Here is a 26330-nt window from a genome sequence, read left to right on the forward strand (position 1 = left end):
TTTTATTTGCAACTTAAGTTAGGGAGGCTAGGAAGTAACTGATGGTAAATATACAAGAAACACTCTGGAATTACATTTTTCTTGAAACTTATTATTATTATTTCGGAACAATTTGCAGTGCTGCCTAGAGATGCCTACCGAGGTCGACCCATCCCGACAAGCTTCTAAACTTAACCAATGTAAAAATATATAATTTATTTTAGAATTATATGTATTTAAATAGATGATTTGAGGTGGTATGAAGATAAATTGTGAATTAAGACAATATAAAAAATATAAATCAATTATTTGAATAAAATGCTAATATATATTGTTCTCTCAGAGATTAATTTCAAATAATTTTATCTTACTATTGAATCGCATTGTGTTGAAGCTAAGTAGTTGACTAAAAAAATATTTAATGGTCAGTGCAAACTAGCAAACTAACCAAATGCACTAAAAAGAAAAGTCGAATATCAAGAAATGCTATGAAAATGTTATGAAATAAAAATCTCATAAAATACTTATGAAGTCAGAGCGAAGACAGCACTATAAATTGGCTTGCTCAAATACTTTAGTATGTTTGAAATCTACTTGACCAATTGAATTTATCCGCAAGAATGTGGCCCTTTAAAAAAGCACTTTAGCGGCACATCTCCCTTCTTTCGTCCCTTTTATGTATTGCACAAATTTGAAGAAAAATAAGAAGAAGAAGTAAATTTAGGACAATTTGTACCCTTTCACATTACTTCTTTTTCTTGTTTTTATGTATTTTAAAGCTAAACAAAGCCATACGAAAAGCAACAAATCCACTATGAAATTAAAGAAAGGAAGAGAAAACAGAATGGATGATATGGAGTAGCGAAGATTTGGAGCACATTGATACATTATGCAAAACCCCAACTGTGATGATAGCTGCGATTAGTTTAGCAGTTTAACAGTAGTACAACTGACTACGTTTTCATCTCATCGCATACTACTTTTGTGCTGTGGACAAAAAGGGAAAAAGGTTTAATTTGAAAATAACACAATTCAGCAAACTCAATAATCCCATCAGAATCTGATATAAAAATTCAATTTCCACTATGAATGGCAGTTGGGAAGCGAAGATATTAAAAAAGGATACATTTTATGTTTCACATATGAACGTATCAGCATGTTCTAGAGCAGTTGTGATGTATGAAAACTAGATATTGAAACTAAAACAAATCGTCTTGTTAAAGATTGTCGTCGAAAATGGCAAAGAACAGAAAAACAGCACAACAGAAAAACAGAAAAATTTATGTAAATGAAGTCATAAAAATGTATATGCACATACTCCATTAATTGTTACAATGAAATTCACAAGTAATACTTCGATTGGAAAATTGGAAAAATACAATAATGTGCAGTTGTTGTGGAGAACTAACAATAAGTAAGATACTTTGTAATAATTAAGTGAATATGCTCCTAATATACAAAAAAAATTGACTTCAGCAAATGATGAAGTTGCTATTGAGTATGACCCCTTTTCCAAAATGCTATAAAATGGGAACCAAATGGCAATATCAAAATTTTAAAATTGCCAAAGTCAAACCAATTTAAAGTAGATTCAAGGAAGATTTTTCTTTTGATTTGTTTTATTTAATCGGTAGAAAAACAATTTCACATCTTAACTTCTTCATCGATTTGTCGCTATGGATATGGTAATAACAGATATGGTGTTATCCCAGAAGATATTAATAATCGAATGGAACTTCAATTAATTCCTATTAAGCACATTCACAAGTTTAAAACAGTCTTGACGAATATAGATATACTTTTTGTTTTCTTTTTGAAATACTTGTAGAATAATTATATGAGTATCTGACTAACTAAAAATAGTATTAAAATAAACAAAACCGTCCTGAGCTACACTAATGAAATTGCAAAAAATACAGAAATGAAAAAAAAAACATATTTTCAAAAACGATTCTCTAAATCTTATTGTTGCAATCATAAATATTTGCTATCTAATATGATTTTTTTTAATTGAGGTTGGGAATCTGCATAGATAATAGATTCTCGACCAGCATGCATGATTCGCAATTCAAATGATCTCACATTGAGCCTACGTATTAAACCCTTCATCCTTCTATGTTTAACGTATCTTTGTACGTATCTCTATGTATCTCCAAGGAAATCAGCCTTAGATATTACATCACGGGACTTGTTAGCTATTACGCTACGCCTTAATTGCTTTCAACATTTCTTCCTTTTCGCTCGATTCTTCTTAATTCATTTCCAAAAAATGGTAAACACTGTATATTGTATTCCATATAAATCGGATAAGGAATCAATAACATATTTGATTAAAATGAGTGATATCTCAAAGTATATACATACATTATTGAAATAATTATTCATGTTTTTTTTACATATTTTTTTATAGTACTTTTTGAGGTATTATTTAATTATATTGTCATATATGATACTTAGATGTACATTTTTTCAAAGGACATTAGTAGTGAATTCGGTGTTTGTTTTGTTTCAAAATTAGATGAGTTATTAAAAAGAAAACAATTTAACAGTACCGTCATTGTTAGGTCCTTGACAAAACTCCACTGACACAACGACTACAGCCACGTAACTCAACATTTGCTTTGGACACACTTACCACTCCGAAGTGGCAGGACGACTACTAATGTCATGTTTATATGAGTACACCGCATACGCGAGGCGGAAGTACAGCAAATAACCAAAAATAACAACAAAACAATCATAAATACAAACAAAAAACCATCTAAACAATAGTTATTATTTACTGTGGCAAAAAGTAGGGAAAAATAAAAACACCGAAAACATAAAAATAAAATAAATACATTTTTTCAAAGGACTTGCGAATTTCCCCCCAAAGGACCATCAGCAAAAAATAAAGGAGCAAAATTCCGTATGATAAACGACGTGTGATGTAACTGCCGCTTTGTGAAATAAACACAGCATTTTTGTGTGTTTACGTCCGTCTTGCATAGGTTTACGTACTAGAAAATCATCAATTATGTCTCATACCAAAGTGAAACCACTGCTATGAAAACCGCCGTACCGCATCACACCACACCACACCGACTCCACAAATAGAAATCGTAATTTTTACAGAAATTCTTTATCGTTCCACAGAAATAATAAAGCTGATTTCATATAATCGATTTAATTTTTTTAAACCTTTTTTATAAGCGCTGACATTACCTTTAGACCTGCCCTTTTAATCATTTTTATAAAAACCTTAAATGGTTTAAATTTTAGTCGCCAAAGCTTATTGTAAGAGCGCCAAATTTTTATATGTCCCAAAAACTTATAAACAATGGAAACATTTTCAGAAATGATTACTAAAATTCTATTAAATTGGTTTTATAAAAATCTGTGTATTTAATCATCCATAATTAAATTAAAATAAAGTCCCACCATATGATGTAGTATCACATTTAACACAGTATTAGTCATGTTTATCACGTGAACGTCTTATATGATCTTAAAAATTATAGATGACTATCGTATTGACGGTCCAAGAAAGAAAATTATATAGAGCTAAGGTTACATCAGCTTCAAGGAAAGGATGTTGACACAAACATCATCCACTTTATATGGAGATATGTATTGAAAGTCTACGAATTGAAAGAAAAATTAATAGAGTTCGATTTCCATTTTAGATTAAACAAGGTTAAAAGACTGCACGTTAATACAAATTTCAACTCTTTCACTTGAAGATATCTATTGTCTATTATGATACCCTTTGTATCATTATAGACAATAGTATATAGTTTCCAATATAGTTGTTTCCAATATAGCTACTTGTTTTATCGTAACTAACTTATGTCGTTTTTCAAATGAAGTAAAAAAGATCCGATAGGACTACCATTGGTTACTCTGCCAGGTGATTGAAAAAACGATGAACTAGAGCGGAAAATCACCTTTTCTGCAGTCCTGCGCAAATATATGAAAATCGTTGCTAGATTCTATCTTGTCTACATTAGAGCAACGCTCGGCAGAACCTGTTTGATGAACTCCCCCAACGTTAAAAAATCGGTGCAATAAAACAATGCTTTGTTAGCACACCGGTGATCATACAAACTGTAAGTTAATTGACGCCCAGAAGATCTTTCATTCTCCCTCTTTCGTCTCATTTAACTGATAGAGCTGTAGCGATTTCTCAGTACCTTTTAGTTGATTTCACAATCTCTCCAAGTTATTCGTCATTATAAAAGTGATTTCAGCTATGTTTTTAGTTTTTTACCGAAATTCTTAAATTGAAACTTAAGAAGTAATTCTCTAACCCTAACTCTGAAAATTTTAAAAGCATTCATAGCTTACAATAAATATTTCCAATCATATGTTTATGTTTCCTCTCTATATCCTATATCATCATCATATTGAGTCTTTTTCGAGTTAGTGCATCTGTGCTCTTTTCCTCTTTAATAGCTAAAGGGTATCTACAGAGTCCCACCCTTCTCTCTCACTGACTAATTAATCTATTCCTCAAAAGCTACGTAATTATTCGATGACATGTCATTTTATCTATAATAATATTTATTTATATTTATAAATAATAAATTTTATATCTATATAAATGTTATTATGCCATTGCTACATCAAAAAAAAAATTGAAAAATTAAATGCAGTCTTCATTCTTAATCTTTATAACTTACTACTATGGCTTCAGACAAGGAGATGTGAATTTAATTTCATTTCTGTATAAAGTGAAAGTTCTCTATTTCTGAAAAAAATTTTTTATTTCTTTGACTATACTTATAATATATTTAAAAAACTAAAATATTCCATCAAAAATACTAATAGTATTCATTCTGTGCGTGACACAATTAGTTTTTAAACAATACATAGAAATGATACTGTTCTTATTATATGAATAAGAACAGTATTAGTATCAAATCTTTTGAATGATTCAATAGACCTTCCCACTATTGAAAATTCTATTATTCACTATTAATAATGACTTACGTTCCATCTTAAATAATTTTACTTCATTTTCACTATACTTGTTTGTAATTAACACCTTTTAGTATTAATTGTACAATTATTTATTTTATAAATTTTGTTAAGTTAACTGTTAAATTCAAGGCTTTTTCCCTACTAACATCCATTTTCACACCAAAATTTTTTTTTCAAGTTCTACTTTCTTAAGATGAAAAAATTTTGGTTCTTCAATTCCTTTATCAGCATCAATGCATCAATGAATCAAGGAGACTTTTTTTCTTTTCTTTTTTGCTACCCTTTGCTATTTTCCTGTTTTTCTATTCTGTTAACAACAAATACGTATATATATAGTATATGAATGAATCAAGGTATTGATAAATTTATGTTTTTCTATTTTTAACCTCAAATTCTTTACATTTTATGCTGTTGCTTACCTATTCAATTTTTATTTTACTCTTCATACTTAATTTTCGTACATTTTTTTTGTTTTGTTACTTATTTTTTTTTGTTTTTTTTTTATTTATTTATATATTTTTTTTATTTGTATTTTTTTTTTTTTATTTTTGGTTGTTTGCCGTTTGTTGTTCAGACCTTTTGTTGCTTTCGTTTTTACATTTGTTACAAATTTGCCTTTTGTTGTGGGGGGACATTACTTAAATAACATTCACACATTTATCTACATTCATACTAGCGAACACATCCGCCACACACACACACACACACACACAAATATTTCTGTATTGAAATACACATAAGTACATTTTTAAGACCAGTGACACATTTTTTCAATGTGACATCCTGACACCGAATCCATTTTATACTCATTTTGGCATCAAACGCTCGTATAACATAACAAACAGGAAACGAATGAAATGGAAATAATTTAAATGCTACACGCATACATAAACACACACACACACACACACATGTATATATAGGCAAACACACATGCCAACAATTCAGCCCACAAATGCATATTTACATAATTACGTGTATGCAGCATATTTGACAGGCAGAAAATGAGTGAAAATAAAGTAAAAGAACGCAAAGAATACATGTCGAACAGATAAATGACAGTTCACTAAAAACATAGCAGTGAACTCCTTTAATTTTACTTTTCTTCATTATTTCGTTTTATTCTGCATTCATTTTCATTTATATTTTACCATTTCACCATTTTCCTTTTTTTTATTTTTTTTTATTTTTTTTATTTTTTTTTTATATTTTGCTTTGTGCCCCGGTATTCTAATATGTCCAAACTGTTTGCTTCGCTTCTAAGGATATACGGAGTATGTATGTGGCAATTTAGGTTACCATAATTTATGAATTGCATGCTTTGCGTCGCTCTTATTCTTCGCAGCTCTGGTTTATTAAGTCATTCTATGAGAATATGTCAGGAAGGCTTATTAGTGTACACTGTACACTGTATACTGTACACTCAAACGAGAACAACAAACAGTAGATACGTACATGTAGGTCATACATCAATTTCAGCGCCCGCAATGGTATGCAGTGGGGCAGTTATCATCTTCAATAACATTTTCTGTTGTATAAGCTTTGGTTTAGTCCCAGATAAAGATGATTATTAGCAAGTGAGAAGATAGTCTTCTTTTAGTGTTTTGTTAGTAGTATGTTTTCATTCTTGTATTGCCAGCAGAAATTGCGTGTCTTATGCTTTATAAAAACAATAAAATCTTATGATTCTTCGGTTCGTGAAAAAAAAAAAATGTTCACTCAAAGCACACTAAACGCAGCAAATGCTAACTTTGCACTCTACACTTTAGTTTTACTAGTAGAGTAGTAAAAAGCAATAACGGCACATATTCTCTGATAAACGATAGATACCAATATTGTATAATATTGGAATATTATTTATCTTCGATAAATGAGCAATAGAAACTTAAAACTCTATTAGTCAATATATTTTGTGTTCTGAAAAATTACTTATTCTGATTGAGAGATCTCATCTCTATAGCATTCTCTAGAACAGTATGATTAATATGTTTGTTTTAGATTTTAATTTTTTAAACTATTACCTTCACAGCTACGTACTTTTTACATCATAACAAAATTACATCTAGGAACATTATTACGTTTCTAGAATAGATTCTATACACAAGAAAGATATATATAAAAGCGCGCAAGAAATAATGCCTCTACAAAAGAATACTACTAGGACGGTTTGATAAGTCAGTGACTTTTTGAATAAAACAAATTTTTTTCGGCAAATAAACATTTTATTTTTCTACATAATCACCTTTTAGCTCGATGCATTTAGTCCAGCGTATTTCTAAATTTCTTATTCCCTCCAAATAATAGATTTTCTCAAAGCTCTCAAAATACGCGTTTGTTTCGGTAATGACTTCTTCATTCGACTCAAATCTCTTACCGCCCAGCCTTTTATTTAGGTTTGGAAACAGGAAATATTTGCAGGAGGATAAATCTGGAGAATATGCTGCTTGGGGTACCAGTTCGTATCGTGGATTTTGGCCACGAATGCTTAATCAGCACACGAAATTCCCTTTTTTCCATTTTCATAAAAATTCTCGAGGTTGTCTGATTTGAATGGCTATCAAATAACAACTGAACGACGTAGCTTGCTCAAAATTAGAAAGTTATCCACTGATAGATTACAGCTGACGGCAGCATTTGCATTTGGAGTAACTGCGCGAGAAATTCAAAAAGTCACTGACTTATCAAACCACCCTCGTATTAAAATTCAGCAAAAAAAAATAAAAATATAATTTAATTCAATTATTCCACAGCTGATTTATGAATTTGTTTTAATATAAAACAAAGCAAGTGAATTTGTAGTAAAACTTTCACAGCAGGGTATGAGCTCATTCCCTGATACTTGCAGTCCCAATAAAATTATTAACAAATAATTAAATACAAGAATTATTTCCAAGACCACTGATGATAAGTATTTGGCAGTACTCGAAACAGCTGTATGGTCAGCCAAAAATTCAATTAATTTAAATAATATAAGACAGAATTTTTGTTATTGTAATTCATTACTTTTCGTAGAGCCTTTTCATCATAAAATGTAATACTATTATCACTCTCTTAAAGAGAAGTGATGTTATGAAGCACTAATTTGCCAACACAAACTCTAATTATAGAGAATTTTTAAAGAAATGTATAAATGAAGTAAACTCCATATTAAATGAATTTTATCTAATATTAATAAATTTATGGTTTCAATATTGAATTTCAGTATGCGTTTTTTCGTAAGCCTTATTGGCTTATCTACTAGGTTTAATAATTTGACAAACTGATTTCATTACTAAAACTTTTTTTTTATTCTATAAAAATTATAATTAATTAATGTATTAAAATTATTCATTTTTATACCGTATCAATATATTTTAATGGAGGTTTTGCTGATGGAGGTAAACAAAAAATTTGAAATATACAACTTTGAAGAATGTTTAGTTTTTACGATAAAAGGAAAAAAAAATTTTACAAAAATAACAATATTTAAAAAGTTAAATGAACAAAAACGAACATACATCACATTCCTCTTTGACAAATTTTTTTTTTTTATATGAAATTGTCAACAAGGTTCTGGATATGGATATTTCAGTTACCAACTTCTATATATTCAACTTCTAATAGGACGATATTACTAGCTTCTTTGGTTTTGTTGCACGAAAAATTTCCTAGACATGGTATTTCACGTTTTAGTGATATGTATTGACTAGAACCAATACGAGATTTAGTGACACTGGATTTTTGTTTGTTAGATCTTAGGTGTGTCAACGCTTTAAAAGTGAATATTTTTTAAGTTATAGACAAACTATTGCCAAGTCATCGAAAACTATCTCGAAAGCACTTGGTACTATACCACATACCCGAAGTGCATATATGCACTTCTGAGTTTAAACTTATAATAAAACTGATATTAATAAAAGAGATTTTTTTTGGAAGATTGGATTGTCTGCTAGAATGTTTATTTTGTGGACTTATATAGTTTCACTGATTGATAGGTGAACTAAATATAATTAATTTCAAAATTGATAGTTAATATAGTCTAAACGTGACGGTTTCTGTACTATAATTATTATTTATTTTTAATTAAGTAATGAGTTCTACGATAATCTATTGTGCTAACTCTAGTTATTTCAACCGATTATATACAGTTTTTGCTGGTAAATACCCATAAAATATGCAGAAATGTTTTACCTAAATTTTGTGAAAACGACAGATATTAATCTCTTAAAGATCTAACTAATTGAGATAATACCTTACTCTACAGTGCCCTGTCAGAAACTCTGTGTGATTCTTGATATCCTCTTTGCTCAGTGCTAGTTCCTTATGATATTTGTTAATATGTGTCCAGCAATATTGCCTTCGTTTGGCTTACTCATAATTGGCTATTATTATTTAATATTGGCTATTGTTATTTAATATAGTAACATAAAATATTTTTTAAATATTAAATTTCTGAAATTTATATATGTATTCAAATTTTGTACAATACCATAGCACAGCTTAAATTTATTTAATGTTTCATCAACTTCCCGTATTTTTTGTAATAATTCTGTTTGTATCTGTGTTAACGTGCTATGTATTTTAATGTAAGTATATATGTAGATATTTTCAAAAATATTTTTGACATATTTTTATGTATAAAATTTCATTTTTAATTTAAGCTCAAAACACTTCAGTGCTCAATCATATTTTTTATATTTGTATGCATTATGCCTTTATATAAAAATTTTATTTATAAATCAAATTTCTTGAAATATCAATAAAGTTGTTTATACAAAGTCTAAAAAATTATATTCTAAAAATACCTCACAGAAAAAGGCGATTATCTCATTTTTTTACCAAGGAACATCATATTGAAATCAGAAAACTTTTCTGAGTACTCGCATTCATTTCTGTTATCTTAGAGATTGTCGTTTATGTATATTCAAATAGAGTAAAAAATACTTGATGAATAAAAAGTAATCTTTTATTATAATTATAATCTTTTATTACAATTATAACTTTTAAACATCTAATTAAATCATATGCATCATTTAAGGATGAAAAACGTAATTGTAAGGATGAAAAACGCTAGCAATCAGTGAAATATTTATACATAATTACATAGCTGGTTAATGTATTTTTCAAAATATATTAAGCAATTCTTTATTATTATGAAATAAACACAACAGATTAGCTGTAAGCAACAATTTTAAACGCTTCATATTTCATGCTTATAATTTTAATTAAAACCGCAGCAACTTTCAAAAACTTTGCCAAAGTAACAACAATTTACAGGGAATTTAATTGATTCCTGCATAATTTTTGCCTTTCAACTATTTTTAAATTTATTTGTAGAGCTGTACAGTATGCTCTACAGTAACGTCTACATAACTTAAGTTAATATTTTTTTCCATATCCATTGAAAACATTTCAACCCTCATACTTCCTTTTCTATTTAGCAATTTTTTCTTTTTTTTTATGGTAATTAAGTTAATTTGCAATGAAAACTCAACCACTTAAAGTCGTCCATTTCGAAATTCCTGAGCTATTTAATGCAAACAAGTATTAACATGCTTAATGCTTGGTACTCCTGCAGGAGAACTTACTAATAGGGCACAAAGAGCACCATCCACCCATGAAAAATTAACGCAGTTAAAGTGATTCAATTAAATTAAGGAAAACTATTAAACCCACACACACACACACACACACACACACACATGCACACAAACTGATTCCAGTTGTGTTTGTATAAAAACTCAAAAAAAAAAAAAAAGTTATAAAATATTAAACATTTAAAAACAATTTTCAAATAAGTACTTTTAAAATTTTTTTTCTCTTTTTTATAAATTGTTAAAACCATGAACTTATGTAAAACACAGGATTCATGTATTTAATGTGGAAAACTTTAGAAAAAGTTTAAAAATGAATTCTGTGGTCATTTCATGAAACTGTTTTTGCCATTATAACAAACGAAATGTGTTTGTGTATGTGCGTGTAGAGGTATTATTATTAAAATTACACAACACAGCCATGAATGAGCCAAAAACCACACAAAAAGCAGAAAATAACTGAAAATAACTGAAAGCAACTTCCTTCGAAGAGTGCTCTCACTTCACTCACTCACTTGTAGCTATTCATTTCCTCATCCTTGCTCATAGCATTTTTTAACATTATCCTGTACACATCCGGATAGGTGTTATATTCCTCTTTGTGAATCATTCACCTTTCTCTACGCACAATTTTAATTTTAGTTATTCAAAACACTTTTGGTTCGCACTAAATGCGATTTTCCTAAATGTTACTCATACGCACTGTTGGGCAAAATTGTATGGGGAGAAAAATTAATTAGAATATTCATATGTTGTGTCTCCTTTTGCACAGATAGGTATTATGTTGAAACGAAAGCGACAGAACAGATTTTAATTATATAAATTTATTAAGATATGTGTCTATAAATATCTATAATATAATATATAAAAATTATGTGAACACTATTTAGCTTTGATATTTTATTGAAAATCAAAGTTTCAGGTTTCCTTAAATTAAAACTAATAAACATTGATTGAAACTATTAGGTTTAATTAAAACTTTATTTTTTTTATATATTGAAAATCTATTCAGTTCGGCTATAAAATTAATTGCCTCAAATGCAAAATAATTATTTTTTAATCATGTTAAAAGAGTTTTCAGTCTTTTTTTTTTTTGTAACATGTGAGCAAAACTTATATACATATCAAGGAACACAGAATTGTTTATACAATATATATTTAAACTTATGCGAACCCTAAGTTATGTATTTTTGAACAAGCTAATTGATTAATGTTAAATAATATATAAGTATATAATTCTAATACTTATAATTCCGAATAATAACCTATATTTATTATGTGTATATAATGTATGCATTTATTAACAAACTCTAGAGTAAATAAATTGTACAGTCTTTCGGAAACGTATATTGAAAAGATCTTCAATAGCATGTAGCACTAACATCTACTATATATAATTTAAAAGATCATTTTACATGGTTATTGTTTAAATTAAAATCTTATTTAAAATGTGACAATATTTTTTAATGATATGGGGATATCATAATGCAGTGATATAAAACAGAAGTTATTGACTTAACATATACTTAAAGACTCAAGTAAACTATATAATATGCGCATCTTTAGCGCTGAAATAGTTTAAAATAAGCTAAGCATAACTTAGCGTCTAGATGATGGTTAAAATTATTAGATTTCTTTAAAAATAGACAATTTCTATATGTATATCTTTCTTCCTCCCAAAAAGTGATTTATCCATTTATTTAGATTTGCATTTAAATTATTATTAATTAAAAAGCAAAAAAAATCCAATTTTAAGTTTTAAATCAATTTAAAAAGAAACGATTTTTGAAGTTTATTATATTAAATAAAAATCAATATTTTTAAAAACCATTTTAATATATACAGAGTATATATTAATTAATTATTACAAAACAAAATATTGATGGAAACTTTCTTTTCATACTTTACAGATTTCAAATCAACTATATTTAATATATATTGATATGTTAGCAAACTAAAATACAGATACCATAAATAATATTTCTTAAAAATTCAATATTCATATAACGTTTATAAAATTTTCTAAAAAACTGGTCCCACCATTGTTTCTTTATGGGTTTGAATCATTTATGTTAGAAGAAAGAACTTCTATAATATATTAAAATTAAAAAAACTTTTAACCCTTAAACAAGCCATGTAGATAAATGATATATATTCAACCAAGTTTATGTAGTTCCTTTATTCTTTATAGATCATATATTCTGATAAGCTGTTTGACACACTAACTACAAATTACTTCCCCGAAAATTTTTCTATTTTATTGGACAAAACTGGCAGTTAGATAGAAAGTTCATAATAATAAGTTTATAAAAAGTGTTGCATAGATGGCATAGTTTTTCTGTGTAGCACTCTAAATACTTGCAATTCTAAAAAAAATGGGTTTCAGCTTCTGCAAATGTCCAATAGTTATATTAATAGCATTATAAACATGATACTTGTTAATAAATTCCCTACGTTTGAGTGCTACGTCGATCGGGATATTCAATATGTAGGTAGTGACCTTCACACCTATGATTAGCTAATCACAGAAAATGATAATAAATGCCTCTCAAGGTACTTCAGGTTAGCGGTTTCAAGAAATATACATACTAGCATATTTAGAGAAACATCCATAGAATCAGCATAATAGACTTAAGCTTCTATATTTTTACACTCTCTATTGTCTTTATGATTGGGTGTGCATATAGCATTAATAACGGCGATTCAACTTAACAAAAGCAGGAAATTTATATCCTACATTGTCTTACTGCTTTTAATTTTAGGATAAAAGACTGTAGTGCTTCTATTATAGCTTGGTTATTAATGCAAAGAGCAAACTTACATGTAGCTTCAATATAAAAAATAACGTAATATATTATATAGTATATGATGATATTTTTTTTATTTTTTTGAGTTTTGCAAAAACAAGCAATACGTCTCAGACTACTTCCTAGACAATATCATTGTAATAAATAATATCTACAAAATCTTTAACTTTACACCCAAATTTGGCAAATGCAAACAGAATAAAATTGTGTTAAAATAAATGAAATAAAATTTGTGAACCAAAAACAGTAAAAACATTTTAAATCCATTAATACCAACAACGAAAGTCAATATAGTTGATAAATTACACACCCAAAAAATATTTTTAGAGTATTAAGGAAAAAATTTGCAAGACGTTTGATTGGCGAAGTGTTACGATAAAATCTTAAAGGATAATAAAATGTATATATATTTAAAAAAAAAAGAAATATATATATGAACAAATATATTGAGTAATGTGCTGAAAATATTTTTCTAAAAATTATACTTACAAAATTTTTTTAAAATAATGCTTTAATAAACTTTACTTGCTTACAAATTGTGTATATCTTAGCTTCATTTGTTTTACTTTATTAACCATATCAAATCTTTGAATTTTCCTTCCTCTGAAATAAAAAATATTAGACATCAATCTATAATATATATTACACTACAAGAAAGTTAAGATTTCAATTAAAGGTAATTGAAACCTTAGTCGTATCAAGCTAAAACATATTTTCTTGCTTCAGTAATAGCTGGATTCAGATCCTGAAACCATTTTCTAAAAATCGTAAAGCACGAATAAAAAAGACAAGTCTTTGTTTTATTCTCTTTATTTCACAAAAGAATGGATTTTTAAAGTCATTTTCATAATATCAAAAACAATTTTTATTTAATGTTCCTGAATGCTAATGCATTTCAAGCAGTCCACATTTTGCAGAAAAAAACGAGCTCTATAAAGACAGATACTACTAACTTCTTTGCAAATTTGTCAGCTATTTTGATAACTGCACTTTCTTCATACCATAGAATTCAAATAAGTAATGTTTTCTACCCTCAAACCAAATTGAACAACTATTTTTTGTAGTTAAATGTAAGATATACCGGTCTATGATTGAAGTGACCTTAAAGTTACCTATGCATCCCGATAGTGGCTCCTTTCAATCATTGCTGTAGTAGCTTTAGTCTTTGCCTTTTTGGAGAGTTCTCACTCAGCTCACTCAGCTCTGTCGTTAATGCCCAAGAATTAACTCAAACAAAAAAAAATATCAACACACAAATTAAAAGGCTGAATGGGTCATACACTAAGAAAACCACATGACGAAATATGTCACATTGCTCTGAAATGGAACCCGCACGGTACCAGAAGATTTGACAGACCCAAGATTGCATGGAGACTCACTCTCTTTAAGGAAACTGGTATATCTTTTAACAAACTACGAAACATGACATTAAACAAACAGAATTGGAGATTTTATATAAAAAATTTATGTTTCTGATGGAATAAGGTCAATAAATTTTTTGTCACTACTCTGGTTTTCCGAAGTATAGTAAGAAGGTCACATTTCATCATACATAATATTTAATTAAATTAATTTAAAATTGCATTTCATTGCATTTTAATATTTAATTCATTAAAAGTGGTTTATATAAAATATAACAGAAATGTAATAGGAAAACATTTAAAAAACTTTAATGTCAATTATGGAGAAACATGACAGAAACTTAGCACAAAATTAAATTCAACAAAAGTTTCAGAATATTTCTCACGCATAATAAAATTTTTGAAAACTTTTTCACTACTGAACTACGAAGATTCCTTCCTCATAGGATTATCCACCCCTCATGCACTCACTGGTAAAGCAATTCAAATAGACGTAAAGCAACAAACAAATACGCTTAATCATGCACACCTAGATTACCTCTGGTCGGCTGGGAGTATTTTCGGATTACGAGGGATTTAGTTTATGTGACGTGGTAGTGAAATTCACACCACACAAAGGCAGCACTTTATACGCATGTTATTAGCAGCAGGCATGACTAATGTTCAGCAAGGATGGATGTAACAAGAAGTCAATTAAAACTAATAAGAAAGGGAAGTTGTCAGTCACTAACAGTTAACATTTCTTGCAAGCAAATGGTATAAAGCCAACACAAGCTTTATTCAAATAATAAGAGAATAATACTTTTAGGAGTTTCTTAATCCACCGAACCCAACTTAAGATCTGTGACGACTGTTTTGATACGACAGTAACAAAGGAAAATGACTCTGCAAGTAAAAGGGCAAAATCTTTTATATTTAGAAATTATATTTTATCTAAACATAGTCAGTATTTAATTTAATACACCTAATTCAATGGTTTTCAATTTTTTTATACCTTTTAAATAATAGGTTTCCTCAAAGTCCTCAAAATAGTAATCTATTTCAGTAACTACTCCTTCGTTTGAGCCAAGTCTGTTACCGACGTGTCATGTCTTCAGGTTTTTCGACAACATATATAGGGGGTTATATCTGAAAAATATGCTGGATGGAAAATTTATGAGTTCGTGGCTCAATTTATGAATTTTTCCCATGACGACAGCACAAATGTACACCATTATGGAGGAACACTGTTTTTTCAGTAAACGCGATTACTTTAGTTTCAAATCCATGTCAAAACAGATCAACTGGTCTGAATGATATTCGCCTTTAATCTGGTTATACTACGCGCATCCTAAAAAACGGTCGCCATGAACTAGTTGGACTGCAGGTTTACTTTGCCCTTCTGTTGTGGATGTTCACTCTTCTGATGTGTCTTTTGATGAGGAGATGTGTACTCTTTTAAATATCCCTTGTTGTTGCATAAGATAGGTTGAATGAACATGAGCCAAAAATAAATATCCTTTCAGTATAGTTAATAAATGAATAGGTAGTGCCTTAGAAGTTAGTGCAGCTTTGGCTAGTTCTGAAAAAACACGACTAGCAATCGTTTCTAATTTGACAGGCACTAGCACTTACAGTCCAAACAACCTACATATGGACTAAAAACTAATTAAAAAAAAATTCGAATATTTCCTAAGACGCTTGACAATGAGTTCTTGGCAATTCTCGAAACAGCGTTGTATGGTCAGTCAAATTTCAATGAATTAATTGAAATTTTTGTTGTTGTCTTTTCATTTCTATTCGAACTTTACTAACCTATAAATAGTTGCTTTTCGTCATGAGATATGTCAGTTTCAACAAAAAAAATAAACATTAAAGTCCACTTTTGTTGGAATTCTTTTCGTTTGTGAAAGAAATCCCGCATACATCTGTGTAGTAATTTGTTTTGGTACTTAACAATTGGACGAATATTTCAAATATTTCAAGGAAAGTCTTATCTTGCAATTCTACGTACATTTAATATTAATAATTATTTCCTCAATAATTCTCTATTTTTATATAGTTCTCTACTAATAATAGTGATGTTTATGAACCATAATTTCGTCAATAAGGCATTTAATTCAAATAAATTTTATAAGAGTTTAATAATTCCATATGCAGAACTAATTTCTATGCACATGATGCATTCTATCAATAAATATACTATGCGAAACCTCATAAGTTTGCACCAATGTAGTCGCTGTCAGTACTTACCTGAATTTTCACACGATTTATATTGTAAAGAATTTATAAAGTTTTAAACGCATATTTTATGTAAAATTAAATGAAATTTATATACACAACTTCGAGGTTAAAGTTTGGACTTCTTGAGCTAAATTAAGTAAAAATTCTTGTTCAAGTTATTTAAATTTCAATACTAGAACCAGTTTTGGTACTGCATAAGTTGTACCAGAATAGCTTTAAGGAAAGAAATAGTTTCAGTGCAAATTTCCATATATTCAAATCATTGAACAGAAATGTCCATTATCCAAGGAATACCAAACGACCCGCACCTGTCTTATTAACCCGCAGCCAAAAAAGAAACTGAAACGGCAGTATGACAGTACGGCTGTACGACAGTAGAGCAGAAGGACTGAGCTCGTAAAGCAAGCGATGTCACATATGACATTGACAAACTCCTCTAGTAAGGAGTTTACTATGTCCTTTAGAATGCCTTTGGTTTGAGGATGTGCACTTGTGCTGTAGCAGTTGCTCATAAAATTATTCATTCATATGCATACTACGAGTACCAACGCCATAAACTTGTCCACAATACTACTAAGCGATTTTATAACTATTGAAAGAGGCATGAGAATGAAAGTCCGACCGTTTTCAATTGCTGTTAGCATTAAGAAAAATTATCCGAAAACAAATCTTCCCCTAGGGACAAATAAGTTTTAGTTAGTTATGACAGCTCTGATTTGTTAGTGTGTGTGACTATGATACTCTGAATATTCACGACGTAATATTTCGGTGGTCAGATTAAAGCTACCAGCAACTGCAGCTGGTATACGGGAATACTTACAATTCACATTAGTAGCTGGAAATATATAGTATAAAAAAATCCCTTTATTGGCTGTAACCCTTTTCTTCTGTTTCCATGCCGCACTTTGGCTATAAAAAATGTGTTTAAAATAAAAATTTAAAAACTGCTACACTTTCAATATTTTAGTTAGTTATGGTAATTTAATTTTAAATCACTACATTCATTATATTATGAAACAAAACTTCTTTAACAGAGCATTATATTTTCACACTCTGTATTCCTTTAGGTTATAAATGGAATAAACCTTAAGCCTTTCTAATACGAAGTAATCGTCCTTTTAAATGATAACTGCACTGAATGAAAATAAAGTTAAATGTTATATTTTTTGATATACATATACATTAAGTTCCATTTTTTTTGTTGATTATTTTGCCGAAAGTGGCGCATCTTATGCGAAAAAAATATGATTATTTAAAAGTTGAAAGGGTTCGCATAGAAGTGAAAAGACAACAACGAAAATTTTAATTAATTTATTGACATTTGGCTAACCATACAATGCTGTTTCGAGTGTTCTATTTTTGAAATAAAAACTAAAACGAAAACATTTGATAAGTATTGCAATATTATATTCTGACTGAAACTAAATCAATTTATATTAATTACAACAAGTTTTGATCGTTTCCATTGACTCCTTCCATTCCATGTGAAAGAGCTTTTATGTATCAGAAAGTTCTGTAAAAATTCTAGAAGAGTTTTTGTTCGTTTACAGTTAAGATATTGACGGATGCTATTAAGTTTTGCATTGTTAGTAGAAATCAATTAAGGTATCACAAAAATTTATCACATATCATATCATTTATATATTTTATTCATAAAAAACAAACATATTGAAAAATTCTTGCCTCTAGTTAGATTTATTTCTATTTCTTATGAAGTGTTATCTCTCTGTCCAACTATTCCAAATTATCCAAAATTTGGTAATATTGAATAATTCTTTATAATTGGTAAATGCAGTTGACACTCACGTAAGTAGGTGTAGATACCTCTAAGTTCAAAATTTGTTGAAAACTAACATAAGTGATTCCAGCTGACCTATCAAATACATTTAGTATCACCTAATATCACCTAATGTCAGAGGTATACGAGTATATAATTTTTTTAAATTATATTGTTTACGTAGTGAACATCATTTTATGAGTGTATAACAACAAGAGTAACTAAAATTTGTACGTGTATGTGCTTCTTTATATATTGAGTAACTCACAGCCATGTATGGACATATGAGTATCTGAACATTTGAATACATACATTATTAATCATTTTTCCAACATGTTCTGCCTTACGTGTTTTTGTTATTAAAATGTTTGTTTGATTTGTCTTACTTGAGATACATCAGAAGCTGCGAGTAGATGTCGCACAAAATCCCACATCACTACCTTAAATTTTATACACTCGCCAAATTAAAAAAATATTCACTAAAAGCACCAAAATAAAGGAAAAAAGGAGGTAAATAAAATAAGAATATAAGAATGGCGTAACGAATAGGAAACCGGGTATGAGATTAGAAGGCTGAGCTGCAGTTAGTCGGGACGACCAAGAACTGAGGACCGAGAACCGAGAACCGAGGACCGACAACCGTTAGGAGTAAGTAAATTCCATACTTCACGTGCCAATGTCAAAACAACCACAAATTGTGCAAAATAAATGATGGCAGGATGTAACGAAGGCTTTTGTGCATAACAAAATAAAGAACAGAAATATGGAAACCAAACAAATAAAATAAAATTGCAAAAAAAAACCAAAAAAAAAAACATAATATGGCAGGAAAATGAGAAAAGTGAACCCTCAATGCCAAAATAGATTGCGCCTAATTTATGAGCAGCCAAAGAAGTAATTCCGGTTGTGGGTAATTTTGTATGGCGCGTATCTAAAATCATTTCTAGTATTTTTCAACAAATTTTGTTGGCTCGTTCCTTTCTTGTTTTTTGTTACTTTTATGTATTCATGCAGTTATTTTGTTTGTGTTATTTTATTTTTTTTTTTTTTTTGTATATGTAACGGCATGTATCCTTATTGACAACAAAATCTTCTATCAAATACTGCTCAGCGACTCTGCATGGAATTCAAAAGTCTCACATGGTTCCTGATAACCCCATAACTGTGTAACTGTGGGACATGTAGGCATATGTTTTTAAAATAATTTAATATATAATTTGAATTATGTATTTTCGTAGAGCTTGAATACGCGCAAACAAAGCTTTAGTGGGGCTTAACACGTGTCAACATAGGAAATGATAACAAAGGTCGTATAAGAATTTTGAATGAACAGTATTGGCGCCCTTCATATACTCGTCGTATGTATATTTTTATTCATTAAACAATAAATGACAGATTGGAACTGCAGGAGCAGATATAGAACAGCATGCAATTTATATATCACACTGTGGCATGAAACTCATTTCAAACAACTTATGACATTTATAAGCCTAATTGGATATATTGTTATTTCAAAGTATCTCAAATACAAAAATTTGATCTAATCGATTCATAAACATATATTCAATAAAAACTTTTTATTAGCTTATTAAGTCAAAAATTAGCTTAAATTTATCGATTTGGTTGGGTAGCTACTACTCGCTCTTTGAGATTTCAGTGTTTTATCGCTTTATTTCCAAACAAATTAAAGAAATTTTAAATAAATTAACGAAATCTTTTTGTTGTTGTATTTATTGGATTAATAAAAGCTTAACATAATCTTGATTTAACAATAATATTTAGGTGACATAAAATTGTCATTCAAAGTATCATGTGTATCAATTTGATCAAGTACCAAAGATGAAACTCGTGCCCTACCAAATTTGAAGCTCAGAGGCAACGCACCTTAACCAACTGATCCAAAGCCGTGCTTAACTAAAAAATTAAATAAAAAAAATTAAATATATTTATAATAATATAATATAAAAATATAATTAATATATTATATTATAGTATAAATATGTAAATAACTTTAATACCATATTAATAGAAACCATATAGATTATGATCTATACTGATGTACTAATCTGGAATGAATTTCTATACAATTTACAATTTCGTGATCTCGATTTAGCAGCAATATTTCGGTGACATATATTAAAAAGAATAATCATTCAAGGCATCACGTGTATTGATTTCATCAGATAGCTATCGGTTCTACTTAAATACTTTAGCAATTTATCGTTGTTTTTCTTAATAAACAAAGAAATACTCTAAATTGAATATAAAGCTATTTTTTTGATTATCATTTAGTATCTGTTTCCATAACGAACTCTTATATGAATCAAAAATATTCTGAGTTTCAAATAAAAAATAGAATTAACTTTGTTCCCTACATACAATTTAATTATCACAGTGAAGATTTATAAATTTTTACAGATGAGTTAAGCAAGTATGCAAGTGGGTTAACTATTCTGCTATCCCAATCTAACAGCACTGTTTCAGTGACATTATTGCTATTTCCATAACAAAACTATCTTTTAAGACATCACGTGCATTAATTTCATTGGATAACTATTGTTCCTATTTTGCACTTCAGCGCTATATCGCTTCACTTCCTATGCGGTTCCTTCACTAATTTTACCAGAATTCTGAATTATTCCAAGTTTAAAATTATAAATATTACTAACTATAATTATGTCTCCGCAATTCTTATAATATTGTAAAGATTATGATCTGTATACATCACCAATGAACTACTCAGGTTTGTAAATAGTCATAGATTTCACTTTCTTAATTTAAATACAGCATTTTATATTATATTCAGTGACCGAATTTTCATCCAATGTATCACGCGTTTAGTTAAAGGTATGACTTTCGACCGCTTCTGTTTATATTGTCGTATAGTTATTATCAACCGAAACAGTCTTTTTCCAATTAATTTTAGTTTCAATAATGTACGGATGAATCCATGTTAGATGAGTTTTGTGGTTCGTCCATCACATATGTTAAGTTCTCTACCTAGAAAACAATATTCCAAGAGTATTAAGTAGCATTATGTAGACGCCCTACTCTGATCATGATTAATTTTAGTTTCAATAATGTACGGATGAATCCATGTTATATGAGTTTTGTGGTTCGTCCATCACATATGTTAAGTTCTCTACCTAGAAAACAATATTCCAAGAGTATTAAGTAGCATTATGTAGACGCCCTACTCTGATCATGATGGCAGGTACCTACTCTACTCTAAAAATCAGGCATGCAATAATTCCAGTATTTAATTGCTTAACTAGCAGTATTTTGGATAAAAATTGGTCTAATAATGCTTTCGGTCTAAGATTTCCTCTAAGACTTCCACAGTAATACGTTGTATTAAGACAATTCGTCATTAGCTCAAATTATAATATTGGAAATGAGAAATTCAAATCTAATATGCATTTTGAGACAATCTAAGTTAGGTTAGATCAGGTTATACCGCCGATCCTAAGGTTTTATTTGGGCATATGGTGTTGCCGTATAAAAACTAAGAGTTTGACGAATCAGTTTGTAACTTTGGCAAACCTTAAAATGCTCTTTAGAAAGAAGTCCTGCGGCTGCTCAAGATTCAACAAATGAAAAACCTTTACTAGAAGTGCGCAGCTCTACATATATGCTGTTCAGTAATAAAGCAGTTGTAAGGTATTTTCATCGTCCTCTCACCAACTACGATAGGAATGTCACCGGAACAAATGAGAATTTTTTTATTCTTAACTTCAAGTTCTAACGTTCTAAGTAATAACAAGATAAATGTGGTCCACCAATAAATGGATTATTTATAATAAATACTTGAGAAATTCGTTGCAGAAATAAAATTTTTCACTTCCTATCAAGAAAACAAGCATATGATTATTTTCTACAGATAATTAGACAAGAGAGAAAAAATATAAAGTCGAAATCTCGACTTCTAAACACAGTTGTCAAGGCCACAATTAGAATTTATATGTCGGACTAACATAACGAACTTTATATCTAGTATGACCACTTTATAAATCAGGTACAGAGTTGACATATGGAAGTGATATATATACTGGAGTATAACTTAATATAGATAGAAGAATTACAATTTTTAAAATATATTAACTATTTTAACCATTCAATAACTTTTCAAGCAGCAAACGGGTGAAAATACTCGCTTTGTTTAATTTTTATGTACTTTAGATCCAATATCAGCTCTTGACACATAAACACACGTCATCTTATATATTAAATTGATGAGCATTGCATAGGTTCTCTCCATGAATATACAAGTTATATAAAAAATAAAATTTTACTTTTTAAATTATTTAATAATAATAATATGAATATAAATAAATAAATAAATGTATACAAAACCTGCTTTGAGGTTTAATTAATCAATAAAATAATATTAAACTTAATTGCTTTGTGTTTTATCTTTGCAGAAGTTAACCATCAATACTTCAAGTATGACGTGTTACTACTATGGATATAGTTCCACATGAATAGTAAAGCAGAACCTAGCTTGCCACAGTAAATAATCATTTAATCATTCCGCAGACTTCCGTTTGTGCACGGCATTTGCTTCATTTATCGCAGCGTCAAGCACGCCCGGATGGGACGAAATCCCATATATTAAACTGCAGCATTTAAACGAATTTCTGAAGTGCCACAAGAAAGCTGTTAGCAAGTTTAAAGTCAAGAAATAGTTGAAGACATCAGCGAGAACGACAGATGGCGCTTGATTGCATTTATGTGTGCTAAGTAACTTTTGAACTTATATATAAAAATAGAAAGAAAAAAAATAAAATAAAATAAACGTGATGTTAAGTGTAGCGAGGAGGGAAAATTCAAATGCAATGCAAAAATAAATCCAACCCAATGTACGTCTAAAATTAATTTCTAAGTGGGCGTTGAGACAACATCAACTAGAAACTGCAACCAAAGAAATTAAACAGCTGCAAACTTACGCCATACAACCATAGAGTCATAGAGCCATAGAGCCATAGAGCCATATAGTACCAGCAGGAGTGGCATATCAAAATCAGTGCGTTCCCACTGATTATGTTAAAACAAATTTAAATGCAAAGTGCACTACCAACAGCATTGACATAGCAGCAGGAGCAGCAAAAGCTTAAGTAGAAAAAAATATATATAGAACTAAGCACAAACTCTAACCGAAGAGTTTGCTGCAATTGCTGACAGCTTGCTGCATGCATTTTTCATGAGCTGCGTGTCACCCTGAATGCATTCACCTTGCAATGTGCACAAAACGAGGCAGTTATGAAGCAGATACGATGACGTGCGTTATCAGTAGAAACAGAGTTCAAATCCTCTAAGTGACACCCAAAAGTGTAACAACGTCTCATAAAGCAAAAAAATATTTCCATATGCAATATTAAAGCATTAAGCATATTAAGTACATAGCGAAGAATATATCGTTACAAAAATGACAGAATTACGTCGCGCCTTTGAAGCTCGCATACATCAATCACAAAATTATCGCGACAGTTATTTCACCGGGTATAACGCAACTCAAGATGGTAAAACATATCCCGCTGCTAACGAGCCTGCAGCACAAACGCTAACAAACGGCACAGCACGCAATCCACTGCTACAATCACTGTCAGATCACACAAATATGGGCAGCACCAGTGGTGGCAGCACTGCCAGTAGCACCGCAACAACAGCTACAGCCACCACAATTGGACGAAATTGCAATGGCAATACGTCGGCTGCTGAAGTTCAGTTCGATGAACGCGAAATTTATTATGTATCGCCAACGAAAAGAAAAGGCAGCCTATCTGCAACCACACCAACTCCATTACGAAGTGGTATACGCGCCTGTGAACGACTAAGATCATTTAGTCCAACTGCGGCTACAATAGCGCCCAGTTATCCGGCTATTACACCGTCTGCAGCATATGGCGCTAGAGCAGCTGGAGGCGCACACGATCTTAGTTTTGAACAATATGAAATATCTTCACATTATTCAGACACGGCAATGCAGCTTTTGCGTTCTGGAAGTTGTACAGGCGTAGCAACTAATCCATTAGCAGCTACAGCAGGACATTGCGGTAGCTCCAATAGTAGCCTGGCCCAACAACACGCCATGCCAATGCAGCGCTCACAAAACAATGTAACTTTTTCCAATTGCGTCAATGAGCAGCGAATAGCACAAAATCGTGGCTCACTTAGGCGCAGCAAAGGACGCAGCAATCAATCATTGTGCAGTTGTGATGCTGGTGCAGATACCGAAATTAATCCGGATCCCACGCGACCATTGTATCAGTATAGCTTGGAGCGCCGACACAAAGGTCACACATACACATGCGAACAGAATGCACAAATTCTAATGAGACTAGAGCGTGAACGCAAACGTAAATTATCGCTAAGTGGCAGTATTGGCGCAGGAGTCGGGGGTGGTAGCAGCGATAGCACAAATGATGCCAAAGAAGACTTACAGGTACGTTCAAAACTGAAAATTCGTTGTCTAATTATTTCTGAACTATAAATTATTTAAACTTTTGGTTATGATTGATGGGAAAGTTTCATGTCTCTTCGTTGCTTATAGAAAAGCAGTTCATTTCAATAAAATTCAATTAAAATGGAAATATTAGATTACTTTTAATTAAAATTTCTTTTAATTAAAGCTATTCAATTTATGAAGTTAAGTTAGTAAATTTAAATTTTGCTTTGATTTTTTTTTAATAAACAAAAATTACTTAATTTTATTCCAACGCAATAAGAAAATATTTTATTTAAAATTATTACAGTCCACCATAGATCTGGCACAAAGTAGAAAGAAAGAAACGTTGCTTATACATTATGTTATTGCCCAATACACGCCAAAGTATGTTCGAGAATCACAATTTTTCCTTCTTCAAATGCTTATTCTATATCTCCAAAGTAAGCATCAAAGAATTTGGCCCGTTTTATCAAAACAATACGGTGGTTCTCCGATCCAAATTAAGGATATCCTTAAGCAAGTTTTTAAATTAATTTCAAACTTTTCTATTGTATATCTGTGGGCCTAATTCTTCAGGCATAAATGAGCTCATGTTCTGTTAAACGGGTTTTCACTAGAATTTCCAAATATCGTTATTTTTAATTTAAAGGACCTCTGTAACATAAAAGAGTATAACAATTTAATAATAATATAATTAAAATAATATTAATTAATTATAATATATAACATATTATAATATATAAGATAACAACAACTCATAACACTGGATTAGGATAGTATAAGTAAAACCTAAAAGATACGTCAGAAAATGCTAGCTTTGTATGGGAACAGTTCCCTTACTAAAGTAGAAGCAGGAGCAGGTGTTTATGTACTTGGGTTGATTTATTCAATGGTGCTATGTGAAAACATAACTATCTTTCAAGCACACATATATGGTATAGATAAACAGATAAATATTTCTTCTTTTTTTTAAGTTATCTTAAAATAAGTACATATTATGCCTTAAATCTAAAAAAAAAATCAATTCGAGTTACTCAAAAATATATTGAAAAACTGAGGATACGACAATGACTGGGTAGTCGGGTAGTCGACTGGGTAGTCGAGGTGTTGAATTTATATACATAAATTTATCTTCTAGCTTAAAAGTATTCACAATTCAAAAATAAAAATGTAATGAATGCAAAATAGTCAATTATGTTTTAA

The 26330-nt window shown here is 29.9% G+C and overlaps 1 protein-coding gene across 1 annotated transcript in view; it reads left to right on the forward strand.

Annotated features, from left to right (window-relative positions):
• Window positions 1-23315: 23315 nt before the first annotated feature.
• The window catches only part of LOC119688328 (serine/threonine-protein kinase pakD), a 46779-nt gene continuing 43764 nt past the window's right edge, over window positions 23316-26330 (forward strand). Inside the window, exons 1-2 of the mRNA XM_038103006.1 lie at window positions 23316-24471; window positions 24784-25124. Coding sequence (XP_037958934.1) covers window positions 24108-24471; window positions 24784-25124 — 705 coding nt within the window. The 5' untranslated portion in view covers window positions 23316-24107. The remainder of the gene's footprint in view (window positions 24472-24783; window positions 25125-26330) is intronic.

This window comes from Teleopsis dalmanni, chromosome X (genome assembly GCF_002237135.1).
Source record: "Teleopsis dalmanni isolate 2A chromosome X, ASM223713v2, whole genome shotgun sequence".
Taxonomy (NCBI): Eukaryota; Metazoa; Arthropoda; class Insecta; order Diptera; family Diopsidae; genus Teleopsis; species Teleopsis dalmanni.